Source organism: Pungitius pungitius, chromosome 17 (assembly GCF_949316345.1).
Source record: "Pungitius pungitius chromosome 17, fPunPun2.1, whole genome shotgun sequence".
Taxonomy (NCBI): domain Eukaryota; kingdom Metazoa; phylum Chordata; class Actinopteri; order Perciformes; family Gasterosteidae; genus Pungitius; species Pungitius pungitius.
The window spans coordinates 16,816,342-16,841,155 of NC_084916.1; the positions used below are offsets into that span (position 1 = coordinate 16,816,342).

General features: G+C 47.8%; 1 protein-coding gene across 1 annotated transcript; it reads left to right on the plus strand.

Moving 5' to 3' along the window:
• The first annotated feature begins 4,686 nt into the window (after positions 1-4,686).
• On the plus strand, positions 4,687-24,390 carry fam135b (family with sequence similarity 135 member B). Its single transcript, XM_037473715.2, has 19 exons — positions 4,687-4,779; positions 6,613-6,692; positions 9,623-9,762; positions 11,190-11,260; positions 11,749-11,922; positions 12,397-12,523; positions 14,805-14,964; positions 16,486-16,535; positions 16,880-17,035; positions 17,838-17,911; positions 17,998-18,152; positions 18,235-20,116; positions 21,142-21,308; positions 21,510-21,601; positions 21,704-21,801; positions 22,703-22,854; positions 22,982-23,092; positions 23,626-23,739; positions 24,179-24,390. The coding sequence occupies exons 1-19, from the start codon at positions 4,703-4,705 to the stop codon at positions 24,382-24,384; spliced, it is 4,086 nt and encodes a 1,361-aa protein (XP_037329612.2). The 5' UTR covers positions 4,687-4,702; the 3' UTR covers positions 24,385-24,390.
• The last annotated feature ends 424 nt before the right edge of the window (positions 24,391-24,814 follow it).

Genomic DNA, 24,814 nt, shown 5'->3' on the forward strand with positions numbered 1-24,814 from the left:
ACCTCAGAGGTCACGTGACCTGCCCGCATGGCGGGGAGCTCCCGCTCTCATTCACGGCCCCATGACCGTCACATGGCTGACCCCCGGGGTCTCCGTGCGCCGACGATTCATTTGGATGTCAAACCGCCCACCGCCCCGCATGGAGGCGTCTGCATCCCGCATTGAATAGGTGATTAGTTTGTCGTAGTGAGGGAGAAGGTGGTGGGCGTGACAACCCTGGGAAATTCTCACACTATAATTTGTACTCTGGCAACGGTGGGGGAAAAAGAAAAATGGAATCGATAGCGCTTCTCTCTCTTAATGAAGAGTGCTCGCAGCTTATGGCGGAGCGGCACGGGAGGAAAGCAGCAACTGACTTTGTTTTTTGTTTTTTTCCTTCACAAAAAGGAAGAAGAAGCTGGGAATAAAAGAGGGAAACTGGCATCTTGTACGAGTTCAGAGCCTCAAAGACACCAAGTGAAAAATAAGCTTATAGACAGGTTTATTTATTTGCAGTTACGCAATCGCTGGCTCCCTCTTATCTGACGAGTCGGTGAGGAAACTGGACAGATGGCCTTTTCATTTCAATAACTGAATGTCAGGAACAAATAAGAGATCGTCGCTGTGTCACCTTTGGAACTTTGCTCCTCGCCGCCTCTTTGGTAAAAAGAACTTGGCGTCCTGTTGCATCCTTTAAAATCTCTATATCTATTTTTCTACTCCTCATATATACATATTTTTCAGGGTGTTTTAAAAAGACAAGAAGTCTGGACAAAGTAAAAGGTACAACGTTTCACTGCCATTGATCATTTTGTAGGTGTTTATACGCGTCATTCTGTGTTTGTGTCTCATCACATCATCGCAAAACATATCAATACATAGATCTATACATCCGCCACTGTATGCTGCATGCTTGTAATTTAAAATAAAAGGCATGTAGGGTTTGCATAACACGCATCCTTGGTGTCTCAGCTTGATCATTTCTGACCGCACGGCTTCCAGGGGAGGGGGGGGGGGCGAGTGTGTGACGTCACCTTGTCCGCTGGACGCATACTATAAGCGCAGCAGCAGGACACGGACACCCTGACTGGATGCTGACTATTAAACCCCCCCCCCCCCCCCCCCCTCCTCCCCCGCCACCTTATCAAAACCACCCCACGCTTTGTCCGCAAAGGGAGGATAAACAAAGACAGACGCTGCCGCACTTTCCCAAATTGAAACCACAGTCAGACGTAGAGAGAGAGAGAGGGAGGGAGAGAGAGAGGGAGAGAGGGAGAGAGAGAGAGAGGGAGAGGGGGGAGGGAGCGAGCGAAAGGGGGACTGCAGAACACACAGGCTCCGGATGAATAACCATGGCAACAGCAGCAGCAGGAGAAGCGGCGGCATAAACACCGAGAGGCGCGCATCAGCCGGCGGAGGCTGGACCGGAACCCTCTGCGGACACCGCGCTTCGTCGTTGTTAAAGGTGAGGCCGTTTTATCCCGACGTGACACCCCTCCTCCCGCCTCGTCGGGTACGCGGTGCCGTGCGTGTGGTGCGTGTGGACGCGATGTGCTGCTGATGGCTTTCCGTACACTTTCCACACAGCCGAGGGGGTCTTTGTCCTGCGTCCTTGGGTAGATGGACCACATAACGCAGCAATTTAAATCAAAGTAGCCTTTCAAAATAAAAGTATTTGGGAAAAAAAGACTTATTGTGCTCCGGATGAGGTGGATGAATGTTGTCTTGTTAGATTTACACAGTATGGTTGTGCAGTTCTGCATCTCTGTGGCAGCGCTGCTGCACGGTGCAGTGTGTGCTGTTTGTTATCAGTACTTCCTTAGATGCTGTAGTCTGAGACCATCAAAGCAGGGCTCCATCCCTCATGAAACGATGCACATGCAACACAAAAAAACAACCCAGAGCAGAAGAAGTAAACAGCGGCGGGTTGAAGAGATCACAGTGAACAGGGTTGCTTATATTCTAATGAAACTTGACTTCTGGCCCCTGCATCACTGATGTCAACATTTCACCGGCTCACTGTGTCATTTCAAAGCAGTTCACCGGGTCAAAGTTCTTTCTCCATTGGTTTTGGACCCGTTCTTCACATTTGTATACTGAAACACACACAGAGGCCCGAGGAGTGAAGAGAACTGAGGGCTCTGCAAACACCTCAAAGGACTTCTGAAGCAGTAGGATTTTCCTGTGGGTTACTTTATCTACCCCCCCCCCCTTTCTTTTTTCGTAGAACCGCTCTTTGATCTCAGCAGAATCTCATTGGGAGAAACCAGGAAGAGTCATGCGCTGACTCCTTTAACTTGATCATTCCACTTCTCCGTCGGCCTTTCGCAGGGATTATGTTTGTCATTTTGACAACAAAGGGCCTAATACAGCATCGCTGGGGGGTTTAAGCAAATGCTGGATTAATCTGTCACGTGATTACCGGCTCAGTGATGTCCGTCAGGGCGCTCCACACTGAGTCCAGACTGAGTCCACACCGAGTCCACACTGAGTCCACACTGAGTCCACACTGAGTCCAGACTGAGTCCACACCGAGACCACACTGAGACCACACCGAGTCCACACTGTGTCCAGACTGAGTCCACACTGAGTCCAGACTGAGACCACACCGAGTCCACACTGAGTCCAGACTGAGTCCAGACTGAGTCCAGACTGAGACCAGACTGAGACCACACCGAGTCCACACTGTGTCCAGACTGAGTCCAGACTGAGTCCAGACTGAGACCAGACTGAGACCACACCGAGTCCACACTGTGTCCAGACTGAGTCCACACTGAGTCCAGACTGAGACCACACCGAGTCCACACTGTGTCCAGACTGAGTCCAGACTGAGTCCAGACTGAGACCACACTGTGTCCAGACTGAGACCACACTGTGTCCAGACTGAGTCCACACCGAGACCACACTGAGACCACACCGAGTCCACACTGTGTCCAGACTGAGTCCAGACTGAGTCCAGACTGAGACCACACCGAGTCCACACTGTGTCCAGACTGAGTCCAGACTGAGACCACACCGAGTCCACACTGTGTCCAGACTGAGTCCAGACTGAGTCCAGACTGAGACCACACCGAGTCCACACTGTGTCCAGACTGAGTCCAGACTGAGTCCAGACTGAGACCACACCGAGTCCACACTGTGTCCAGACTGAGTCCAGACTGAGTCCACACGCTGTTGCTCCTTCAAAATCTGTTATGGACAGTTATAACCGTCTCCCTTCCTTTTGGTGATGGCCCAGTTTCTGTCATCGTGCTCTGCAGAGCGCGTCGGACGAATGGAACAATGCCCGAGATTAATTTCCGGCCCTTTGAGCTGTGCACACACACACACACACACACACACACACGGCGGCCTGCACTTAAAAGCACACAATCACCGTGTTACACTGGCACCTGCGCAGCCTCTTCCGCATTTAGCCACTATGATGTGGCCTCCTCATTCTCATTCTCTCCAAATTGAGATTGGAGATGTCACTCGGCATTCCTAACCGAGCTGGGGGGGGTGGGGGGGGCGGGGGGTCTAAAAGGTTTAGGAATCACAGCAAATGTGCATTGCATTAAATGCATTAAACAAGACAGCAGGTGGCTGTTCGGCCGTGATTGTTGTTTAGTGGTTTGCTGCAAAGACCAAATCTAAAAGGCAACTACATCGAACTGAGTACGAGGTGCCTGTAGGTAAACCATGGGTAGGACAAAGGCTTTTATTGATCAGCTGATTGATCAATACTGGTGTATTCGTCTGAACCTTGGATTGCTCAGCGCTCCTTCATGCAAACCGCAGCCTGAGGAGATGAGTTCAGCAGCTAAAGCATGGGTAACAGACCCGTTGCATCCATTTGGAAACAGATCAGACTGAAAAAAGGTGCAATATTCAGTATTCGGAGGATCAGCCAGGTGTCGGCATGTGGAGAGACCGGAGCGACGTCCACCTGAGCAGACCCACGTCCTGCTCTCTGAGCTCATATGGCGGTTGTCAACGTTGACAGCGTTGTCATGGAAGCGCAGCACGTCGTTTCATGGCTTTATGTTATAGGCCCGACATCCTGCCCGAGAAGAATTGGGCCTAAAAATAGGCCTGATGGTATCTGCCGAAAGAGGTTCTTATTCTTACCATGAGGTGCGGACGAGGCTGCAGAGGATCCACATCGTTCCTTCTCCCTCAACAAAGAGTTGATCTCGTTCGAGTGGCTTGGTGCATCTTTTAAAACCAGCAGAGAGGCTTAATGCAACAGAATGGCCTTGAACGGGGAACAAATTCATTGAGTCCTGTGTCCGAGCGCTGGAAGCATCGCGAGAGAGAAGAAAGTTGTACGAGAAGCAGCCAAACAGTTCATATGTTTGACAAGTAAAAAAAAACATTGAAATACATTGTTCACTAATTCTGTCTTTTCAAGCGTAGTGACTTTTTTTGATTGAGAACATCTTTATTAACATCTGATACGAGATAAACACAACGGAGCGGGTTCACAGTCCTGATTCTAAAGGTGATGATAACAATGAGGGCTCACACTGTTATGAATGGCAGCTGATCTCAAATCAGCCCAGAGCATCCCATAATAGGACGGATACAACGGGAGACAGACATCAAACGCTGATGGTGCTAATGTTCCTAAAGTTGTCTGTATTAAGGTCACTGGACCAATGTGGGAGTCATATGGCGTCCGAGCTCGTTTGGTGCTCATTGTGTTTCTTCTCCTCTGACAGGTGATGCGTGGGATCACATCATGTCTGAAGTACAGGGAACACTGGAGTTTTCTGTGGAGTTGCACAAGTTTCACAACGTGGATCTCTTTCAAAGAGGGTGAGCGCTTTCATTTTTGCATCCATCGCATTCACAGAGTCATATTATATTGGTTTATATGGCTTCTCAACTACCGACTTATTGTGTAAATGAGTTATTTTCAGTATACAATGTCAGCATTTTGTACCATAGCAGAACAAAATGAATTCATAACTTTAATTTGTTGTAATGTAGTTTAGTAGAATTGGACTTTTGCTCCCACAGCGATGACTGGAAGGCATTTCCCCAAATACTCAAATATAAAAATACGCAAATCAGCAGTTTATGAGCATAGAAACATATGAGTCCAGATAACCCTGGTGATGGAACAATCCAGGCATTAAAACACTGGGATGAGAAGGTTTGATGGGTAAAAATGCCTTAGAATATCTTAAAATGTGAAAGTACGACATTAACTAAATTAAAGTAATAATCTGCCAATGTCTCCTCGGAAAAACCCGAAATGAACAACTTTTATCTGAGCTGCATGTTGTCGTACCCATAATCCCCTGCAAACACACACACCAGGTCACGGAGGGGGGGGGGTTAACGACATGTCGGTTATGCACATGGGCGCGGGTTAAATGTCGTTAACATTCAGACAAGCGATGACCCCGAAAGGCCCGATCTAATAAACGCAGATAATCAGAAAGATCTGAAGGAGGACATTCTGCTGGATTCCCCGTGTGGTGTTTCTTGAACATTAGAGCGTCATCTGCATTCCCCCCATAATGCATGCGCTCTGTAGGCCAGCACAACCCAACTAAATGTAATTACCTCCACCAATGAAGATGAATGAAACACGCATTTTATTATTCGTTTCAGTATTGTTTGGTTTTATGACTTTAGTTTATCGTGCTGCTGCCTCTGCGAGAAGATTAAAACCTCTCAGCGGATTCAGCTCCATCAGAGCTTAATCATCGTGATCCCTTCATCCCAGTGCACTAATATGTTTGTTTTTACAAAGTGTGCCAGAAAAAGAAAAAAAAAGATGGCTTGTGTCCTCTTTTAAATATATATTTATATATATATATATATATATATATATATATATATATATATATATATATATAGTATGTCAAATGCAGTATGCCAAAAATACCCGGATGTCCCCACGGCATCCGGCGCCGTTTCACATGATGCAGGCCGGTGTAGCGGCGTGTGAGGAGGAGCCTGACGGGTGAGGAGGTGCAAAGTGATCCGCTCCTCGCTCCCAATGAAGCAGCGAGGGAGAGGAACGCTTCCAGGGGCCCGTGCATCTCGCCGCCCGTGCAATCCCACAAACACCCCTCGTTTCTTCACCCTTCCACCCCCCCCCCCCCCCCCCGGGCTCCTCTGGCTCACGCGTCCACGTCGAGGTGATGACCGCGTTGGGGTCCCGCGGGGGGGGGGGGGGGGGGGGGGAGTTGTGCTTTTACACGACGCCGTCAAAGTGACCTTTGCAGAGACATGTTTTCCATCACTGCCCTGTAAACAACCCTCACAGAGCTCTTATTTATTTTTAGACTTTCTTCGAAGCTGCAATGACCTCATTTCCTGGGATCAATACATATTTGTCTGTTTTTGTATTTTTTTTTATATGCATATTTTACACGGTAGGCTTTTAGTTTGAAGAATCACTTTCTATGTTCAAGCCGGTGACCCTGAGATTTAAATGACTGCAACAGCGGCCCCTCTTTGCACATAAATCAAGTCCCGGTGTCGACTTTATCGGTGACCAATCCCCCATCGGCGGCAGGAGGCTGACCTTCGACCTGAAAGATAGAACATGGGAGTGATTCCAGCCACCTCTTCCCTCCCCTACGTTCTGAAACGCACTTTTATTTAGTGCACTTCTGATGTCCTCTGCCACAGGTTCTACCAGGTACGCGCCGGAGTGAAGGTCTCCCCCCGAGTGCCCCACAGGGTGATAGTGACAACGCAAGACAACACAGGTACGCTGAGGGGAACCGAGGTTTATGGCTCTTTGTCGTTGTTTTGCCTTTGTTTTTAGTCATATTTCTCCTTAGTCATATTAAAGTGAACATCCTGTTTGTACTGGTTCAGACGTGCGAGAAGATCTCACAGGAAACATTTAGGAGGTTCACGTCTGGATCACAGTGTTGTTCACCACGTCTTTGAAGTGTTATTTTTATGTTCCATGTTAAAGTACACGGTACTTTACACGGTAACACTTACCCGCCTCCTGGAACTGCCGAGCATCCTTTTCTTTTTTTTGGATTGTTTTTCGTGTCTTGTCCGTATTTCAACGTCTCCTCATTGAGCCGTAATGAATTTACATTGAAATGTGTAGTAAAACATTGGCTATTCTTAAAAGTTTGTTCTTCAAAATCATCAATCGGGAATCGTTTATTGCCAAAATATGTCAGACATTCATGGATTTTGGCAGATTGCAGCCGATCAGCTCCCATAAATAAACGTATGCTTGTGGCCAGAATGTTTACATGTAACCGATTCTAATTTGAAAAAATGATCCGTCACTTTGATCACAAACGTTCCTTGGTTTGTATTCGTTGGATGTGACGCAGTGCTTCTGAATCCGGATCTCTGGCAACGCAGCGAGCCGCTTCTCTGGCAAAACTCATTCGCAGTAATAACGGCTATTTTTAGCTCGTCATGACTCGAGCGGCGTGCACGTGTGTGTGTGTGTGTGTGTGTGTGTCCGGGGTCTGGCTGTGCTTGTGAAGACCTCCCTGACAGCACATCCTATTCCTTTTATGAAATTGTGGATCTTGAGGACGTTTCAGGTGTGATTTCGGAGCTCCAAGGTGACATCAGGATTGGGTTTTATTGATTTTCGGCGTGTGGCTCATGGGGGCAAAGGTCAAAAGAGACGCGGCTGGTTCGTGTCTCCGTCTGTGATGTGACAAGCGTTCAGGTCACTTCAAGCGGGAATCTCCTTTAAAGCATTAGTTAACGGATGGAGAAATATCCCAAGTAGACAGAACATGAATAGGTTACAATGGAGGTGATAATAATAGCAGTTATTTTTACGAGGCCGTATCCCGACGGTGCAGATTCACGTGACGTCAGGTGAGGAATACATCGCATTCATAGCGACGTGCGAAGCAGCGCATGCAAACATCTAGCATGAAGATATTTGATTAACATGTGTGCTACGTGTTATCTCTTTTTTAAATAATTAACCATCTCGTGAAAACTTGTTAGCCTCGTTTTTGCTCAAATGCGACAACAGGCACACAAACTGTATGAACTAACAGCCGGTGAACACAGCTGTAAATATTGGACACATCTAGCCATTTGTTGGCTGAAGTACAGTCGCTCTCCAACACACAAAGCTATATGGGTGCTTTCTTAATGGTGAGCGTGACCTTGTTCTTCCAACAGCACAAGTGGAGCGTGTTCAGATTTACATACAATGCATTTGTACAGACAACGTCCATTGCTACATTGTACCCGTGTCCAAGGAAATAGTATTTCTGCCAAATGAGCAACACTGCAGTGAGCATCCCGTTGGTAATTGGAAGGAGCTGCAGCCACCCCCCCCCCCTCCCTTCCTCTGCAGCTCCTTCCACAAGGTCATGTATTAAGTGCACCTCACAGGCTGAATCCCGAGCATCGACAGCTCTCATCATACGCAGACTGCGGGAATAATAATCCACTGTGCCCGCCCCCCCCCTCAGAGGAATGCTGCCATGCACTCAACCGAAGCATTCAGTAATGACTGATTCACACACGAAACATTGTGATCCTCCGGTCAGAATATGGACAAAATAGACTTCCTCACACTACGATCGTCAGGTGCATGGAGAGTTTTGTGGGTTTTTTTTAAGGGTTTAAAGGATTAGGAGTGACGAGCACACACACACACACACACACACAGCCCCAGAGGCTCTGAACTTATTATTTTCTGCACACTCACCGATGCTGAAGCTTGAGGGCATTTCAGCAGGTCTTAATGTGTAGGATGGGATGACTTCCAAAAACCTGTGATGTCTGCAGCATAAATGGTCAGAACTGTGTGGGTTTGATGGATGGACTAACTCACTGTGAAAACACAATTGGGATATTGAAATTCTATTCCAAATACCTCAATACCCAATGAGGACTAGAAGAGTGTGGAAATAATATCAAACGTTGCCCATATTTGAATGACTCTGAAAGATAGAAAATACGGATTATGAATGTACATGAGGAGAATTCCCCAATCCGCCTCAATTATTCACCGTAAGTCCTGCACAGTTCTACCGTTTCTAATCCTGCAAACCCGCACACACAGACACACACACACACACACACATGGGGGGAGGGGGAGGGGGGTGGCGTGTGAAAAACAATAATATCAAAGTCACACCCTTCATCCCCAATTTTCAGCAGGGGATTTACAGAGACTTGTCCCCGCTTGACGATTGGGACACATCCGTCTGGTTTCCCCTCCCACCGGGGTTCCAGCCGTTGTGCTAAGCTAAGCTAAGCTAAGCTAAGCAGACGCTGGCTGTGTGCTGAGGTACGACGGGTGACACTAACGCAGGTATTAGCACGCGTTTCCAGGTGTGAACGCGGCGTGGTGCATTTTTAACTCTGGGTACAAAGTCACAAATGTGAGCACACGCTGCATTCATCAGGGGAAGCATTAGCCAGGCGAAAGGCCTCAATTCATTTCTGAGCGTGAAAGGTTCCTTTTTAATGGCAGCAATATCCTATTATCCATCAGTGTGGCATATTCACAATACAGAATGAGTGCAACCTAAACAGAGAAAGGAAGTACTTCATCTTTTTAATTAAGTTAAATAAACCTGTTTGCAGTGTAAGAGCTGTGCATGTTGAGGCATAACGGACACACTGATTGCGGTGTGTGTGTTGATGGTGTTGATGGTGTTGATGGCGGTGTGTCCCACGTCAGGAGGATGCAGCGCCGGCTCCACGGCGGTCCACGACGGCACCGCGCTCAGCCGCACATTTCAGATCCTCTACAGGAACGAGGAGATCACCGTGAACGACTGGTTGATCTTCAAGGTCCACCTGCTGTTAGACGGAGAGCGGGTGAGTCATGCTGCTGACAACACACACGCACACACACACACACACACACACACACACATCCTGTTGAGAAAGATAGGATGGGGAATGGCCGCTGGTTTTATCAGTAGCCTCGCTGTAAAATGCATGACGGATGATCACAGTAAGAACAGCACCTTGGTAGTTGAATTAAATGGCCATTAAGAAATGGCCTTTATCATCTGCTCCTCACTCCCTTCTCCTGCCATCCGGGGATCCAAGCAATTTAATTGCATCGGAAATCCGACATGAGGATCCAATGAAGGAGTCACGTGACCGTGTTGACTGATGGGAGCGTCGTCTCCGGCGGTTGCGGCGAGCTCGCTGCGTCTGTCGCATGCCGCTGTGTGTTTGTCAGAACCAGATGCAGAATGAAAGAGAAGAGGAGCAGTGGTTTGGAAAACGTTATTAAATGACGGATTGAGTTCTTACACTCGGCGGCAAAACAGTGCGATGGAAAATCCCTCATGTCGATCCCCCAGCCTTAAAGCTACAAAGTGTGGCAACGGTGTGCCCCCCCCCCCGGCACGGAAGCTAATAGCCCACATGATAGCCGTAGCTCAAACCGCGGCGTCAGAATGGGCCTGCGCCGCCTCACGCCACTGCCGCCCTCCTAATTTGGGAAGATTTCATCAGGCAGCTTCGGGGCGCTGCCGATTCCCGCTGTAAGCCCCTCCCCCCCCCCGAAGGCTCACGACTCATTAACCTTTCCGGAGGTTATCTGCCGCTCACAGCTGCAGATAGCGCGGACCGAAATAGCCCCTCATTTCCCCCCCCGTGCACGGTCACATGCACGCTCGATTAGTCGGAGCATCAATAAAAAGGACCCGACTGCAAAGACGTGTATGTTTGCTGTACAGCGCGTGGGGGGGGGGGGGGGTGTCGTTCCCTTAAACAAATGCAGGGAGAACGGTGCCCTTCAGCAGACTCATGCCTCAGCCTTTGTGTGGCCAATGGCTGCTTTGGGTTTCCATAAACCACGTGTCACATGACTCCCTGAGAGGCCGATTGGTTCAGTGCTGGTTGCAGATCACACAGACAACAGGACACCTCATTTAAATGACTGATTGAACCAAAAGCCGCATTAATCCACCACCACGTACCTTATATAATATCCACTGTATCCTCATCAGACTTCAGGGACAAAACCAAAGAAAACGTGTCGTTTTGATCCTCACATTTGGTTTAATGTTCATAATTTGGACTATTCTTGAGCAGAAAGGATTTCTTCCCTTTTGTTGTATATCAAAGAGGGCTCTTGCATCAGTGCTTGTCTCCCTTTGATGAGGTTACTCGAGAACTGAAGCCTGGTCAATGTGGTATTTTCATGATCTTGTTAACCCCCCCACCACCACCACATCTACCTGCCGCCTTAACGCTCCTGCATTAAACACCCCGGCTGTGCCCTGCAGGTGGAGGAAGCCCTGAGCGAGGTGGACTTCCAGCTGAAGCTGGACCTTCATTTCACCGACAACGAGCAACAGTAGGTTCCGTGTGTGTTTGAGACTCTTTGTGAACACCTGACTACGACTTGTGTTCCAGCGACGCACGATCACTGGGATTATAGAAGGAGAAACGCTACGTTTGCTTCAGCACGTGGCAAAAGACACTATTTCTGTTGGGACTCTGCTTTCTTTATTGGCTCGTAGTTGTGTGAGTATAGTAGAGCCTTCCCTTGTAGCTTTAACGCTAGCTGCTTTCTTGGAGTCTGTGTTCTATCTGCTAGGCCTTCATTAAGATTCCAGTCACGATTTCCTCAGACTCTCTTTTATAGCTGCAAGGACAATATAGGACAACAACTCCATTATAACATTATACAGTCCTCATAGTCAGACATGTTTAAAAGAGTCTGGCAGAAGGCAAAGGACATCATCTTTAAGCAAGATGAATCTGCACCGGCATTGAATGGTGTTGGACAGAGCAGTAGAGGTCAGAGGTCAGATCAGCCTGTCTCCCGTATGCGTTCCTCAGGCTGGCCGAGATAGCCACCGTCCCGTTGATCAGCAGCCGGACCCTCAGCCTCCACTTCCACCCGCGCCGAGGCCTCCACCACCACGTCCCCGTGATGTTCGACTACTTCCACCTGTCCGTCATCTCGGTGTCCGTGCACGCCTCACTGGTCGCCTTACACCAGCCGCTGATCAGGTGGAGTTCACCTTCCTCGCGTGGAGAAACGTCACGTGTCAACTTGAATGTGATCGTTAGAAAAGAAAATTAACCACACACACACACACACACACACTAATAATGGCAGCTTGTCTTTGGTGGTTAAACCCACTTTGATTGAATACTTTTGCTCAAAACTGTTTCAATGCTTGATTGTCTGCGGCTGAAGGTGCTAAACACTGATTGGACAATGGCATCATGTCACCATGTGGTCACTGGCAAATAGGTCTCTGTAATTGATGCAGTATTGAGTTTTAGAGAAGATGTACCATGCACCTGTACCCATAAAATCAAAATCAACTTGTCCTTTCTCTGTGGCGTCCGTCAGCCGCTCCAACCGATAAGTGATCAACCACTAATCTGATGAATCCAGCCGCCTCCCTTCTAAGCCGTGCATCACAAAGATTACCCCCCTCCCCCCCTCCCCCCCCGTGTGTCCTGTCCCCTCTGCAGCTTTGCGCGTACAGGGAAGGGCTCCTGGCTGGGGAAGGGCTCGCCGGAGAGCCCCAGCGACCCATCTGCCATGTCGGTGGAGAACCTGGTGTTCGGAGCCGGCTACTGCAAGCCGGTGGTCTCTGAGGTACGTGGACCTTTAGGGGGCCGCAGCGTGACCGGCGCAACCGGCTCCTCCCTTTTTTTTTTTGTAAGTATCTAAATGCCAAGCGATGACGTGACCGCATGGCGGTGGACCTCGCTGCAGGGACGGAGGGCGACGGATTTGGGTCGTTTTGTTTGGGGGCGGGTCACCCATCCTGAGATGGATCAGGAGTCCTTGACCCCGTCTGCCCCCCTGGCACTCGTTTGTTGGGGCTCTGTGCGGTCGCAGGGATTATTAGTCTGCGCTCTCTGGCTTTTAATAATATCTGATTAAGCCACCTGCCGGGCAGGCGGGCCGCCGGCATCTGGAAGCGTTTCCGTGCCAATTCCCAGTCGAGTTGGGCTTCCCAGCTGCAACGGTGACAGAAGGGATAATGGAATCAAACGAAATCATAATCAGGAATCTTTATCACGCGGTAAACGTCTGACTCTACGCGCCCTGAATCATTTTGTGAGCCTTCAAGCATGAAAACATGCAGTCGCAGCAACACAAGCGTCTGTGGCATTAGAAACGTGCGTATTAACCTCTTTAAAAAAGGGCCTTCCTTTTCTTGGATCATTTCCCTCAGTTTTTTCTACAGCTGTCAATCGTTTATTGCATCTCGGGACATATGACACGACCCAAATCCATGAACTCAAATGGAGTTTTGAATACTTTATGGACTGGGATCATAGTGAATGGAATTGCTATTTGTGGACACACTGTCAATCGCACACAGTGGATTTAGTGAGCATGCTGACATCCTTTCCTGCGTCAACATGCAACACTTAAAACCTCCTTATGACCACATGTTTCATGGCATTTCGTTCATTCACTTCATATTGTTGGATGTTGGCATTGTCTTCTGTTTGCACAGTTGTAAAACCCATAACGTGCATCTCTCGGGTCCCTGCGGACGCCGCAGTCTGCGCCGTTAATCTTAATGAGCCCCCCCCGGTCGCCCGCCCGCCCCCCCTTCCCCGACTACACCTCCTGCCTTTTACTCCCACCCCTAGCGGGGCGCTTTAATAAGCTCTGCGTTTAAGCCAGGCGGGGGGGCCGCGTTTGATCACAGTAATGAGTTCTGCTCACAAGCGCCACGTACTTCACAGCTGCAGGTGAAATAAATCCGCCCCCCCCCTTCGTTTAGAGCTTCATACCCGCGATGACATGGTTCCCTCTGTGGTACCGAAGGAGGCTTTTTGGTGTAAAATAATCCAGTTTAAATCATGGATAAATCAGGTCAAATACATATTTTCTTTATTGTCTAAACCCACTGAAGTATGAATTCTCTTGTCAGGTGACGTACGACCAAAACACATCCGAGGCATTTTCAGCCCGGAGAGAAACCATAGTTTCAGGATAATTACTGGTTCGTTCTGAAAAGTTGTTATTTTTTCGCTGCCCCTCGCTCTCAGACTGATCCGGGCAGGCCTCTATAAAACCGTAAGAACAAGTAACCGTACAGATGTTTGGCTTTTCTGCACAGCTGCAATTACAGAGCGCTTCACAGGTATGATGACAGGGCCGCGGACCTCACTTTGCTGGGGGCGAACCGCTGCACGTCCCCAGCTCCTCCGGCGTCAAACGCCTTTCAAAAGCCGCGAGCCGCCGCGGCCCGAAACCCCCCCCCCCCCACCCCCGGTCCACGAGGAGGCGCCCCCCCCCAGAGCAGACAGGTCTGGGGCCAGTGGTCCCATCCGAGGCCCCCGCGGCTCCGTCTGATCACGGCCGATGTGTGCAATAGTTATTGGATCAAGGCCCTGGTGATGTCACACCTGCACGGCGCTGTTAGAGCGCCATCTACTGGAAACGCCGCCCTTCTTACAACTCATATTTAGCCAGGTCACGAATACTTTCCAAGAGCTCCTCGTCATGCTGCTTTTTAATATTTTATTGTATGGTTCGAGTTCAATTTATTTTTTTCCAGTCTAGCTTCGTTTGTGTTCACAGGGCTTTTATTCTTTTACTCGTATGTCCCGAACAAACAATTGCACCTTGAATCCTCCTTTCCGTGTGATCTTTTAAAGGTCAGCAGGGATGCGTTTAGAGTCCATTTGTCCCCAACGTTGCGTTTGATCTCCCGAGCGATTATCTTATTCGTTCCCATCCAGAAACACGCTCCTTTCATCACAAGGTCACCGACAAACCCGCTCAACCATTGCAGCTGTATACTTGAACTCTAAATGTCAAGTATGTGTACACGTCTGTTATTAAGACAGCCTGTTTTCTGTGACTAGTGACCTACATAGCTGACATTTCCTCCGGGTCTCCTTCTCTGCAGGGGAGCTTTTATCTGCCCAGTGAGAACTGCCTGCAGAGAGCTCACACGTGGCACCGGCGGCTGTGTCGCCTCCTGCTGGTCGCTCACAGAGGGCTGCACACCTACCACTCGGCCCTGAGGAGGGAGATCCCTCAGCTGCAGCAGACGCCGCTGGCCTCAGGTGACGCAAACCTCTAAAAGGATGCATGCTAGTACTGTATTCAAATGTCTGAATTGTATTATTATTATTATTATTTAAGCGACATGGTTTTCATCAAACAACCTTTTCCTTTTTTCCTGATGTTCACATTTCATTCAGGACCCATCGGATGAAATATCCACTGCAACCAAAGTGCTAAAACTAAATAAAACAGCTAATTGTACTTTTAGTATCAAATTAAGTTTTTTGATACAAATACACGTCAAAGAGTTAATGACAACAGCCCTTCTGGTACACAAAACACACAGTACTCTCCTGACCGAGTAGTACACAACACACACAGTACTCTCCTGACGCAGTAGTACACAACACACACAGTACTCTCCTGGCTGAGTAGTACACAAAACACACAGTACTCTCCTGACCGAGTAGTACACAACACACACAGTACTCTCCTGACCGAGTAGTACACAACACACACTACTCTCCTGACGCAGTAGTACACAACACACACAGTACTCTCCTGGCCGAGTAGTACACAACACACACAGTACTCTCCTGACCGAGTAGTACACAACACACACAGTACTCTCCTGACCGAGTAGTACACAACACACACAGTACTCTCCTGGCCGAGTAGTACACAACACACACAGTACTCTCCTGACCGAGTAGTACACAACACACACACTACTCTCCTGACGCAGTAGTACACAAAACACACAGTACTCTCCTGACCGAGTAGTACACAACACACACACTACTCTCCTGACGCAGTAGTACACAACACAGACAGTACTCTCCTGGCCGAGTAGTACACAACACACACAGTACTCTCCTGACCGAGTAGTACACAACACACACAGTACTCTCCTGACCGAGTAGTACACAACACACACAGTACTCTCCTGGCCGGATTTTTTCTGACTAAGTCTTTTTTTTATTTGAGTCCTCCTTCCTGCCTTGCCACCACACCGTGGTGGCCGGTTTTGACAAGGACATATTGGCAGTGCAGAGTACGCTCAATGGCTGCTTGTTGAGCAGATTCCTTTACATTTTAAAACATCATATTTTTTTAAAGAATCACAAATTTGGAATAGAAAAGGACATTTAAATGGTCGACTAGTTACAGTGGAGTAAAGTAGTAACAACCAGAGAAAGGAAAGCACTCAAAGTGCCTCAAAGGTGTACTGTAAGTGTAGTAAATGTACCTTCTACGTTGGTACTTGAAGTAGTACAAGGTAGAAGTATAATGTGCCACTTTCTGCCACCTGTTAAACTTAAGATATCATGCCATTTAACTATGAATTTAATATAATTACACCCATGTTCACTATGATGTAGTTTCAAACTTAAACCCCCAAATTAATTAAACTATTCAACAGATTTGCATTTACGATTTAAGAATTGGAATTTGAATACTCAAAATAAAGTCATTCGTATTTTTAAAAATGTTTTCTTGTTTATTTGTATTAAGAAACTAGAGCATGTGGAAACTAAAATTCCATCTATGTTCATAAAAGCTGATTCTCTTCCCCACAGAGGCGCTGCCTGTGGACGAAACTCTGAATCAGCTCACAACAGAGTTACAGGTATGTTCTTCCCCCAGGTAAAAAAACACGTCAAAGACGTGGTGGTGGGATTACTTTGTATGATTCTGTTGTAGAACTTTAACATTTTTTCATATTTAGGGTTTTAGAAACACTAATAAGTAAGATAATTCAAGGCTATATATATACAGTATATATGATGGTGTTATATCTCTCACTGTGACGTGTGGTCTTGTTATAACCCGCCTTCCCCCAAGATAACTGCATGCGTTGCTGGATGAGTCAGACTCACACTGTCAGAAGAACACGATCCTAGAATAGAAGGCTTTATTTCAGCGGGTCTGATTCAGTTTGATAATAAAGGGTTATTTCTCTGCGCTCCCCAGCGACAGGAGGGCCATGAGAGCGTGGCGGAGCAGATCAGCAGGGACGTGAGCCAGCTCTGCTCCCAGCTGGCTTCTCTGTGGAGCCACTTCCTGGAGGCCGCTGTTCTCAACCCTCACATCCTCTCCTACCTGGCCCAGGAGCACCACACACTCAGGGTGAGAGCGGCACGCCGTCCAAACGCAGATGGAACGCTCCGACGCCATGGTCCTGTTTGTTCTGTGAGAACGCGCAGGCCAGACGGTCTTCATGTTAGAGTGCAATGAATGCGATCTGTGCTGATATCTGTAAATTGCTTAACAATCAACTTAACAATCAAATGGTTACGTAAGCATTGAAGCTTTGTGTCTGTGAGGTGCTCCTTAGGGGATGTTGTGAGACGATCTACAAAGAGTTGAAAAAAAGAACATCAGGTGCACTATGGTTAGATTCATGAGTCAAAATGACCCAACTCTGGGCAGGAAATTAAATACAAAATAAGGTGCAATTCCAGAAGATGGCTTGAATGCAGCAGTTTCCAGTTCAATTTCTTCCCAAACACCAGGCGGTTAAACAGGAAATTGTTCTTTACAGCAGATTAGCTTTCAAGGACCTCTTATGTCGCATCGTTTTGTCTCCATTGGTCTGAAAATAATGAACATGTTTGCTTTGAATACCAAGGTGAGATACTGTCATACCTCCATGCACTAGTGGAGTTTAGATCGCAAAAATGTTCTTTAATTATTGGGGGATGAAAATACACCAGAAATAGTGTTCCTGGTGATCTGCCTGTCACAGTGGCTGATTTTCAAGGATGATGCATTTCTAATTGAGTCTGGAGAAAGAGAAAGCTTTTAGGATCAAGCTTGTGTCCTGAACTCAAAGCACTGATATCATTCTCTCTCTAGGCAGACCTTGAATGACTGACTCATTGCAACTGACTCATAAGAAAACACTTTTGTCTGTTTCTCAAAACACCAGGTGCGGAGGTTTTCAGAGGCGTACTTCTTCACCGAACACCATAAGGAAATATCTTTGACTTTTCAAGAAGAACTGTAAGTAGTCTTTCTCAGGAAGAGGGGATGTTAATTTTTTGAATGAAGAAAGGCGTAGTAATGATGATGTTGTTCTGCTCATTCAGAATCAACAGACATGGCCAGATAGCTGCGGAAGTGCGGAGCTCAGACTACCTGACCAAGATGCCTCCTTTACCTGTTGAGTGCCTGGACATCGATGGAGACTGGAACAGCCTGCCCATCATCTTTGAGGACAGATATGTGGAGTCCCCTCAAACAGGTGATGTAAAAGATCAACTGAAAATATGCTGTTGTCTGCAACCAATCACAAAAGGCTTACTGCAATGTCCTGTTTTTTCCAGATGTGATATCACACGTGCCAACCACTGATCGGCAGACCAAGTCAGATCCTGCTGTGTCGCATGTGAACGGGATTTTTGAGAGCTGCCAGGGAGCCAGATCACCAGCAAATCACCACAACCCTTTGGACAGTGATGATTACATGGACCTACCCACATATGGCTCACTCACGGCAGAGCAGAGTCAGACCAGTAGCACCATGGGAACCCGGAGCATCATTGGCACCGGGGACATTGCTGAACCCTCTCGAGCAGAGGCAGAGCACTCGGAAGAACCAGGGGAAAAACAAGGCGGGATTCAAGACATCGCCGATCAGCCTTGTGATGTGGATCCTTACAGAGAAGAAACAGTCCTGGTTCTATCCTCAAACCACAATCTACTCACTGACTCTAACAACAGCAGTGATGAGTCTCCTGCTCGTCATCTACCCGAAAATACCATCCGCCTTTGTGATGCCATAAAGGACAGCAATGCAACGGAGAGTGAAAACAACGAGGAGGAGTCCGATGTTGCGATGCCATTAAATCCCTCCGTGGATGATGAGATCGAGGATTCTCCCGTCGTCCCTCCCCACGCGCATCCAGCCACACCTCCTTTTCCCGGTGATCTCAGAAGAGAGGTGACCCAACGGGGAGGCCTGGTCGGCTCGAAGCTCATGAAGCGCTCGTCCTCAGTCATTTCGGACTCGGGCATTGAGAGCGAGCCCAGCTCGGTGGCCTGGCCCCTGGAGGCCCCGCTGCGAGGCCGACCGCCTCTAGACTTCTCCAGCGAACGGGAGATCCCGCAGCAAGTAGCGCGTCGCCACCCGGTCCATCGCAGCTCTCTGGAAGGCCTGCAGATGGAGAGCAATGGCAGTGCAGGCATACAGGCTTCGCTCACTTCTATTAGCTCGCTGCCCTACGAGGAAGACCAGCAGCAGAGGAAGCTCAGTAAACTGACAAAGTCCGTTTCGGCACCGCAGATAAGCAGCCCTGAAGACATAGAGGAGGACCGTGTGCTCCGAAACCCGGAAACGGATGGTGTGGTGCAACACCAGGATTCAATGAAGATCAACGGCTCAAAACAACCTGAATCGTCTTTGTTAGACCCGAATTCAACGCCAAACCTTGGCCATATCCTCAAAGCGAATATTAGCTCCGAACCGTTAAACTCACCTCAAAACCTGTCAAAGACATACAGCATTGAGTCAGGGTTAAATGGTGCGTCTGAAGTGCTGCTTCTACAAGAGTCTGTAGAGAGCCCTCGTGTGAAGGTAAGCACTGTTATTGGCAGCCAGCGGGAGAATCAAACACACATCAGTGGATCAGGCACCTCAGAGGAGGATGTGCATCTCCTTGAAACAGAAGTGGTGCCTTGCAGCTGTGGAAACACACCATGTGTGCATAAAAGTGCAAACGCACAGGAGGGAATCAACACTGTAAATGATTGCCAAAGTTTCCATCAGACTGAAGTGGTTAGTGTTGAGGGCAAGAAGTGTCTGGATCACTCCCCGTCACCTCCAGTGCTTCAATACACCAGTGACCTCCCCAGCATTACCATCAAACAGAGGCCGAGCAATCTCACAGGGCTGATTGCCAATGATATCGCATCGCCCGTTGAGAAGGAGCCTTTGGACTGCCAGGCTAAGCCCTCCAAGATCCCCAACTCAGGGCTGGCCTTCGTCAATAAAAAGATGGTGGAGGTGGTGAATATGTCCGTCTCCTGTGCCCCGACCTGCCTGCCATTTTCTTCAGCGCTAAGAGAGTCTCCCTCCGTCAGCGGAATGTCCGCTCGCCAGGCCACCTCGCCGATCACCCATCAGCCCCTGGGCTCCTTCGGTATCATCACCTCGTCTTCACTCAATCCTCTGAGTATGGACGACGAGACTAACGAACGGATGCTAAAGTGAGTTTACGGGTTAGGAAAGAGCAAATTATGTTTTTTTTTTTTGCTTACCACCCTGTTAATCAAGCTTCAGGTGATCCCTGGAAAAAAAGTGATGCAATGTATTGTTTCCCTGTTGTGTGCATAAACAGGGACAAAAAAATGTGACACCAACTAAAAACATCACAGCAGCTAAAAAACAAACCAACTGAACTGCAGCCCAAATTCCCTTCCTAGCTAATGGTCTCCGCTTATCTAAAACAGAATTCTTAGCTTGCTGCTAAGCTACCGTCTAGACAACCGCTAACACCTGAGCTAGCGCCTGAGCTCGTTGCTAAGCTACCGTCTTTACATCTGCTAGCGTTTAAGTGCACATGTTTGAAATATTATGAATGTTTTGCTGTCTAGTATGCTAATGCTTTCAACATTTTAAAGTTCAGTCCGGTTTGGACTTTCCACTACAGCCCTACAAAAATATCAACACAAAATCTGGAGAAAAATAAAATATATATCTTTTTTTAGGGCTGACACTATACTTTCAGTTGGACCATGAGGCTTCATTAGTTATTTGTGTTCGGGCAGGGGAAAATACTGCCTTTTTGACTTTTGTGTACAACTTTTATGTATGTCAGTAAATTGACACAGACTGCAGGAAACAAGGGCAAAACACAAGGTTTTATGGCTATATGGAGACAGCGGTTGACATCGGGGGAGATATTTGGCAGTTATTCTTCACTTGGAAAGCCAGGCACAACAAAATGAAGTGCGAGCAAATATGAAGCGAGTAAGTCAAGACGAGGTAAAACGCCTCCTGATGCCTTAAATCACTTCAAAGGGTGCAGACAAATGCATTGTGATTATCTGGAAATACAGGAGCTGGAATCCGGTTCAGACTCCACAGCTGAAATTTGGAACCTGGTGGGTATAAAGGGCTAATCTTAAATGAGCTACTAAACCTTAATTTTCTCAGAGGTTATTTTATTGCCAATATAACAAATGCAGAGTATATCTCAAGTTATTTTATTGTTGTTTCCCTTTTACTCCAGTTTCTACAAAGCCAAAGACGAGCTGCTCAAAGAGTGGAGTTTTCAGGCCAGCCTTTACTGCGACCTCCCTGTCCTGGCCTCGGATCTGCCCTACTTCCCCCCCGAGGAGAACGACGAAGAGTTTGATGACGGCATTCACCTTGTGGTGTGTGTACACGGGCTTGATGGTAGGTCCTCTCACAGTTGAAGGTGCAAGAACCATCACCTGCATACTCTACATCCTGTTTTCTGCGCTATTGGCATTGAAAATGTAATATAGTCTCTCGAAGTGGGTCCTACAAACTGTAGTCTGTGAATACTAATTCCAGGTGTCACTTAAATGATTAATGGGCCAGAAACAATGAGTAGAATTGCCTCTTTGTTTCCAGGAAACAGCGCAGACCTTCGGCTGGTGAAGACTTTTATTGAGTTGGGACTGCCAGGGTCGAGACTCGACTTCCTGATGTCGGAAAGGAACCAGGTACATTAGTAGACGGGACCAAATGGCTAAAATGTCCGGTCCCATTTTGTGAAAGTACTTTGGATGCTGACGGCCGAGCTTTTCTCTGCCCTTTCCCTGCAGGCCGACACGTTTGCGGATTTCGACACCATGACGGACAGGTTGCTGGATGAAATCATTCAGCACATCCAGCTGTACAACCTCACCGTAGGGCGGATAAGGTCGGCCGCTCGGCTTTAACGCCGTGCAACACGCACGTTACCGACAACTCACCTTTTTAGATTGATTTGTAATTCATCCTTTCAACGGAGACCTTGAGCAGCAGCGCTGTGTTTGGACAGTAGATGGCAGCACAGACTTCACAATGATGCCTCCAATGCTTTTACCCATGTACATCACAAATGCAGGATGATATACTGTATATTGCCTGCACGAGTCCAAATTGGATAAGTATCACAAAATGGATGAACAGCTCTTATTATACAGTGCCAATAAGGACTTTCCCATGATAGATGTTACTCCCTTATGCAGCACTGTGCTGCCTTGTTCCCGTCAAATTAAGCTATTCATCTTCCCATCCTAATTGCCCTCAACGTGCCAATTCTTGATTTTTTTTTTAAGTTTCTCCCCAAGTTTGTTCACTTTTTTTGTTTTATTCTCTCGAGAGAAAGTATCAAAGACGAATGCCATCGTCTGCCCCGGCAGCATCTGCTTCTTTCCACATTTCCTCTACATTTAGTTGTAGGAGATAGATGAGATGGAACCCACATGGTGATTAGGGATTTTGGGCAAAGCTGAAACAGTACAGTGATTAAACTAACCGACAGACATATAGCTTCATGCATCTGCTGGGAAGAGGATTCATTTGTATGGCATGTCCTCCATGTTAGCATCATTAAGCAGTCTTTGCCTTTGAGAATGTTTAAACAAGTTAATGCATTACCAATGCTGTAGCTCAAATGTCCCAATAGCCCCAACTGGAATAGAAAAGTGTATAATAAGATACCGCGCGGTGTCGAAGGTCAGCCGTGTTGGAGGCTCTGGTTTTTTTTTTGCAGCCACCCACTCGGGTGGAAAGTTCAACCCCCTTGAAAGCAGTTCCTTGTCCTTTTCGACCTACAGCTTCATCGGCCACTCCCTCGGGAACATCATCATCCGCTCCGTGCTGACGAGGCCCCGCTTCCGCTGCTATTTACCCAAGCTGCACACTTTCCTCTCGCTGTCGGGCCCCCACTTGGGAACGCTGTACAACAGCAGCACACTGGTCAGCACAGGTGAGGAAACAAATAAAACCACAGCGGCATCTTTTATCCCAGAATACCATCCATGCTGTTCTGCTTTTATGCAGGGGGTTAAAGAAAGAGGAGTGTGTGTGTGTGTGTGTGTGTGTGTTCTTCTTAGGTCTGTGGTTGATGCAGAAGCTGAAGAAATCCGGATCCTTGCTGCAGCTCACCTTCAGAGACCAAGTGGATCCACGGAAAACCTTCCTCTATCTCCTGAGTCAGAAACAAGGTACAGCATTCTGAAAGCTGGAGGAATTTGGAAAACACAGGCGGTAATTTGTCTCATCACTTGAAAGACAAGAGGATCCAGAATTTCACCAAATCGTTGTCATCTCGTCCTGTTTGTTTTTTTTTTGCAAAACTTCTGCACGCGTCGGCTCGCCAGCCCTCAAACCGCAGGCGGCCGGCTGCGAGAGGCCTCCCCGCTGTTTGAGTGGAACAAAGCAGTCGTTTGTCACACAGACTTGAAGAAGATAAGCCTGAAAACACTATTTTACCCCTCCGGAGCTGTGGCAGGCTGACAAAATGATCCAAACACTGTCATTGGAAACCCACCAGCCGCACTCTCCTAAAAGCACACTGACAGCAGGCTGGAGGAAGAAAAAAAACCCCTCTGTTTTATCCTATCAAGCCTGTCACTGTAGTTTGTGATTGTTCTTTGTGTTTTACAACCAATTCACTCTTTTCCCCCCTCTCACACACACACACACACACACACACACACACACAGTGTCTCATTGTGTTTGATTTGTGTCCCTCCAGGGCTCCAGTTCTTCAAGAACGTGGTGTTGGTGGCGTCTCCACAGGACCGATACGTTCCCTTCCACTCTGCCAGAATAGAGATGTGCAAAACCGCCCTCAAAGACAGGACCACAGGTCAGAGGCACCATCGCAACTGGACTCTATATTTCACTAATCTGTAAACATCATAACTGGTATTATTTAATTATGTGAAAGTTAAATTCATAATTAATAAATTTAAATACGTCTGACCAGCTTCATATTGCTGTCTAGCTCCTATTGATACATCATTTAGTGATCACTCAGTCGCGGGTTCAACCTAAAGTGCACCACAGCTCCTACACCCACACAAAGCTTCTGCCCTACAGCGATAACAAAGCAGGATTTAGCAAACTTCTTTTTGGCCTTCTGAGAGCGCCAAAATAGATTTTCCAGGGTTTATATATAAACGACAGCCAGCAGCTGCTCCACTTAGCTCAGCTCACCTTAAAGATTAGAAGCCGTGGGATTTGGATGCAAAGTGTGTTTTAAGCGGCGCGACTCACCGCATCTTCCCTAATTGTCACCACCGCAGGGCCCGTTTACACCGAGATGATCAAGAACCTTCTGCGGCCTCTCGTGGAGGCCAAAGAGTGCCGCCTCATCCGCCAGAACGTGTTCCACGCTTTGCCCAACACGGCCAACACCTTGATCGGGCGCGCGGCCCACATCGCCGTCTTGGACTCTGAGCTTTTCCTGGAGAAGTTCTTCCTGGTGGCAGGGCTCAACTACTTCAAGTGAAGGTGCCTCGGGGGGAGGGGGGGGGGGACGGCGGGCCGCAGGGAGGCACCTTCCATCCCGGGAGGTCTGACCTTCACTTTGTACAGAGTCTCAAATGTGTATAGTCCCTTGTATCAAAGAGGCGAGGCCTGTTCCAACTGTCACGAAACAAGACCAGTGTATTGTGAGTGGAACCCTTCCTCAGAGGTTTGAGTTTGACAAGGAGTCCTCCTGAAACTAAACATCTGACATCTACCACTTGGATGCTTTCATGGCCTTATTAATAAACACGAGTCCGACCTAAACGCTGAAGGATGTTAACTGTGGTCATAACTACTTTCCCTTTATGGTCGCCTTAAAGGCTTCGGTGTGGCTGTTTGATTGAATTATTCCGTGAAGTCTTAAACTGTTCTCGAAGCCGAGGCAATATATGGGTAGCATTTATCCCCAG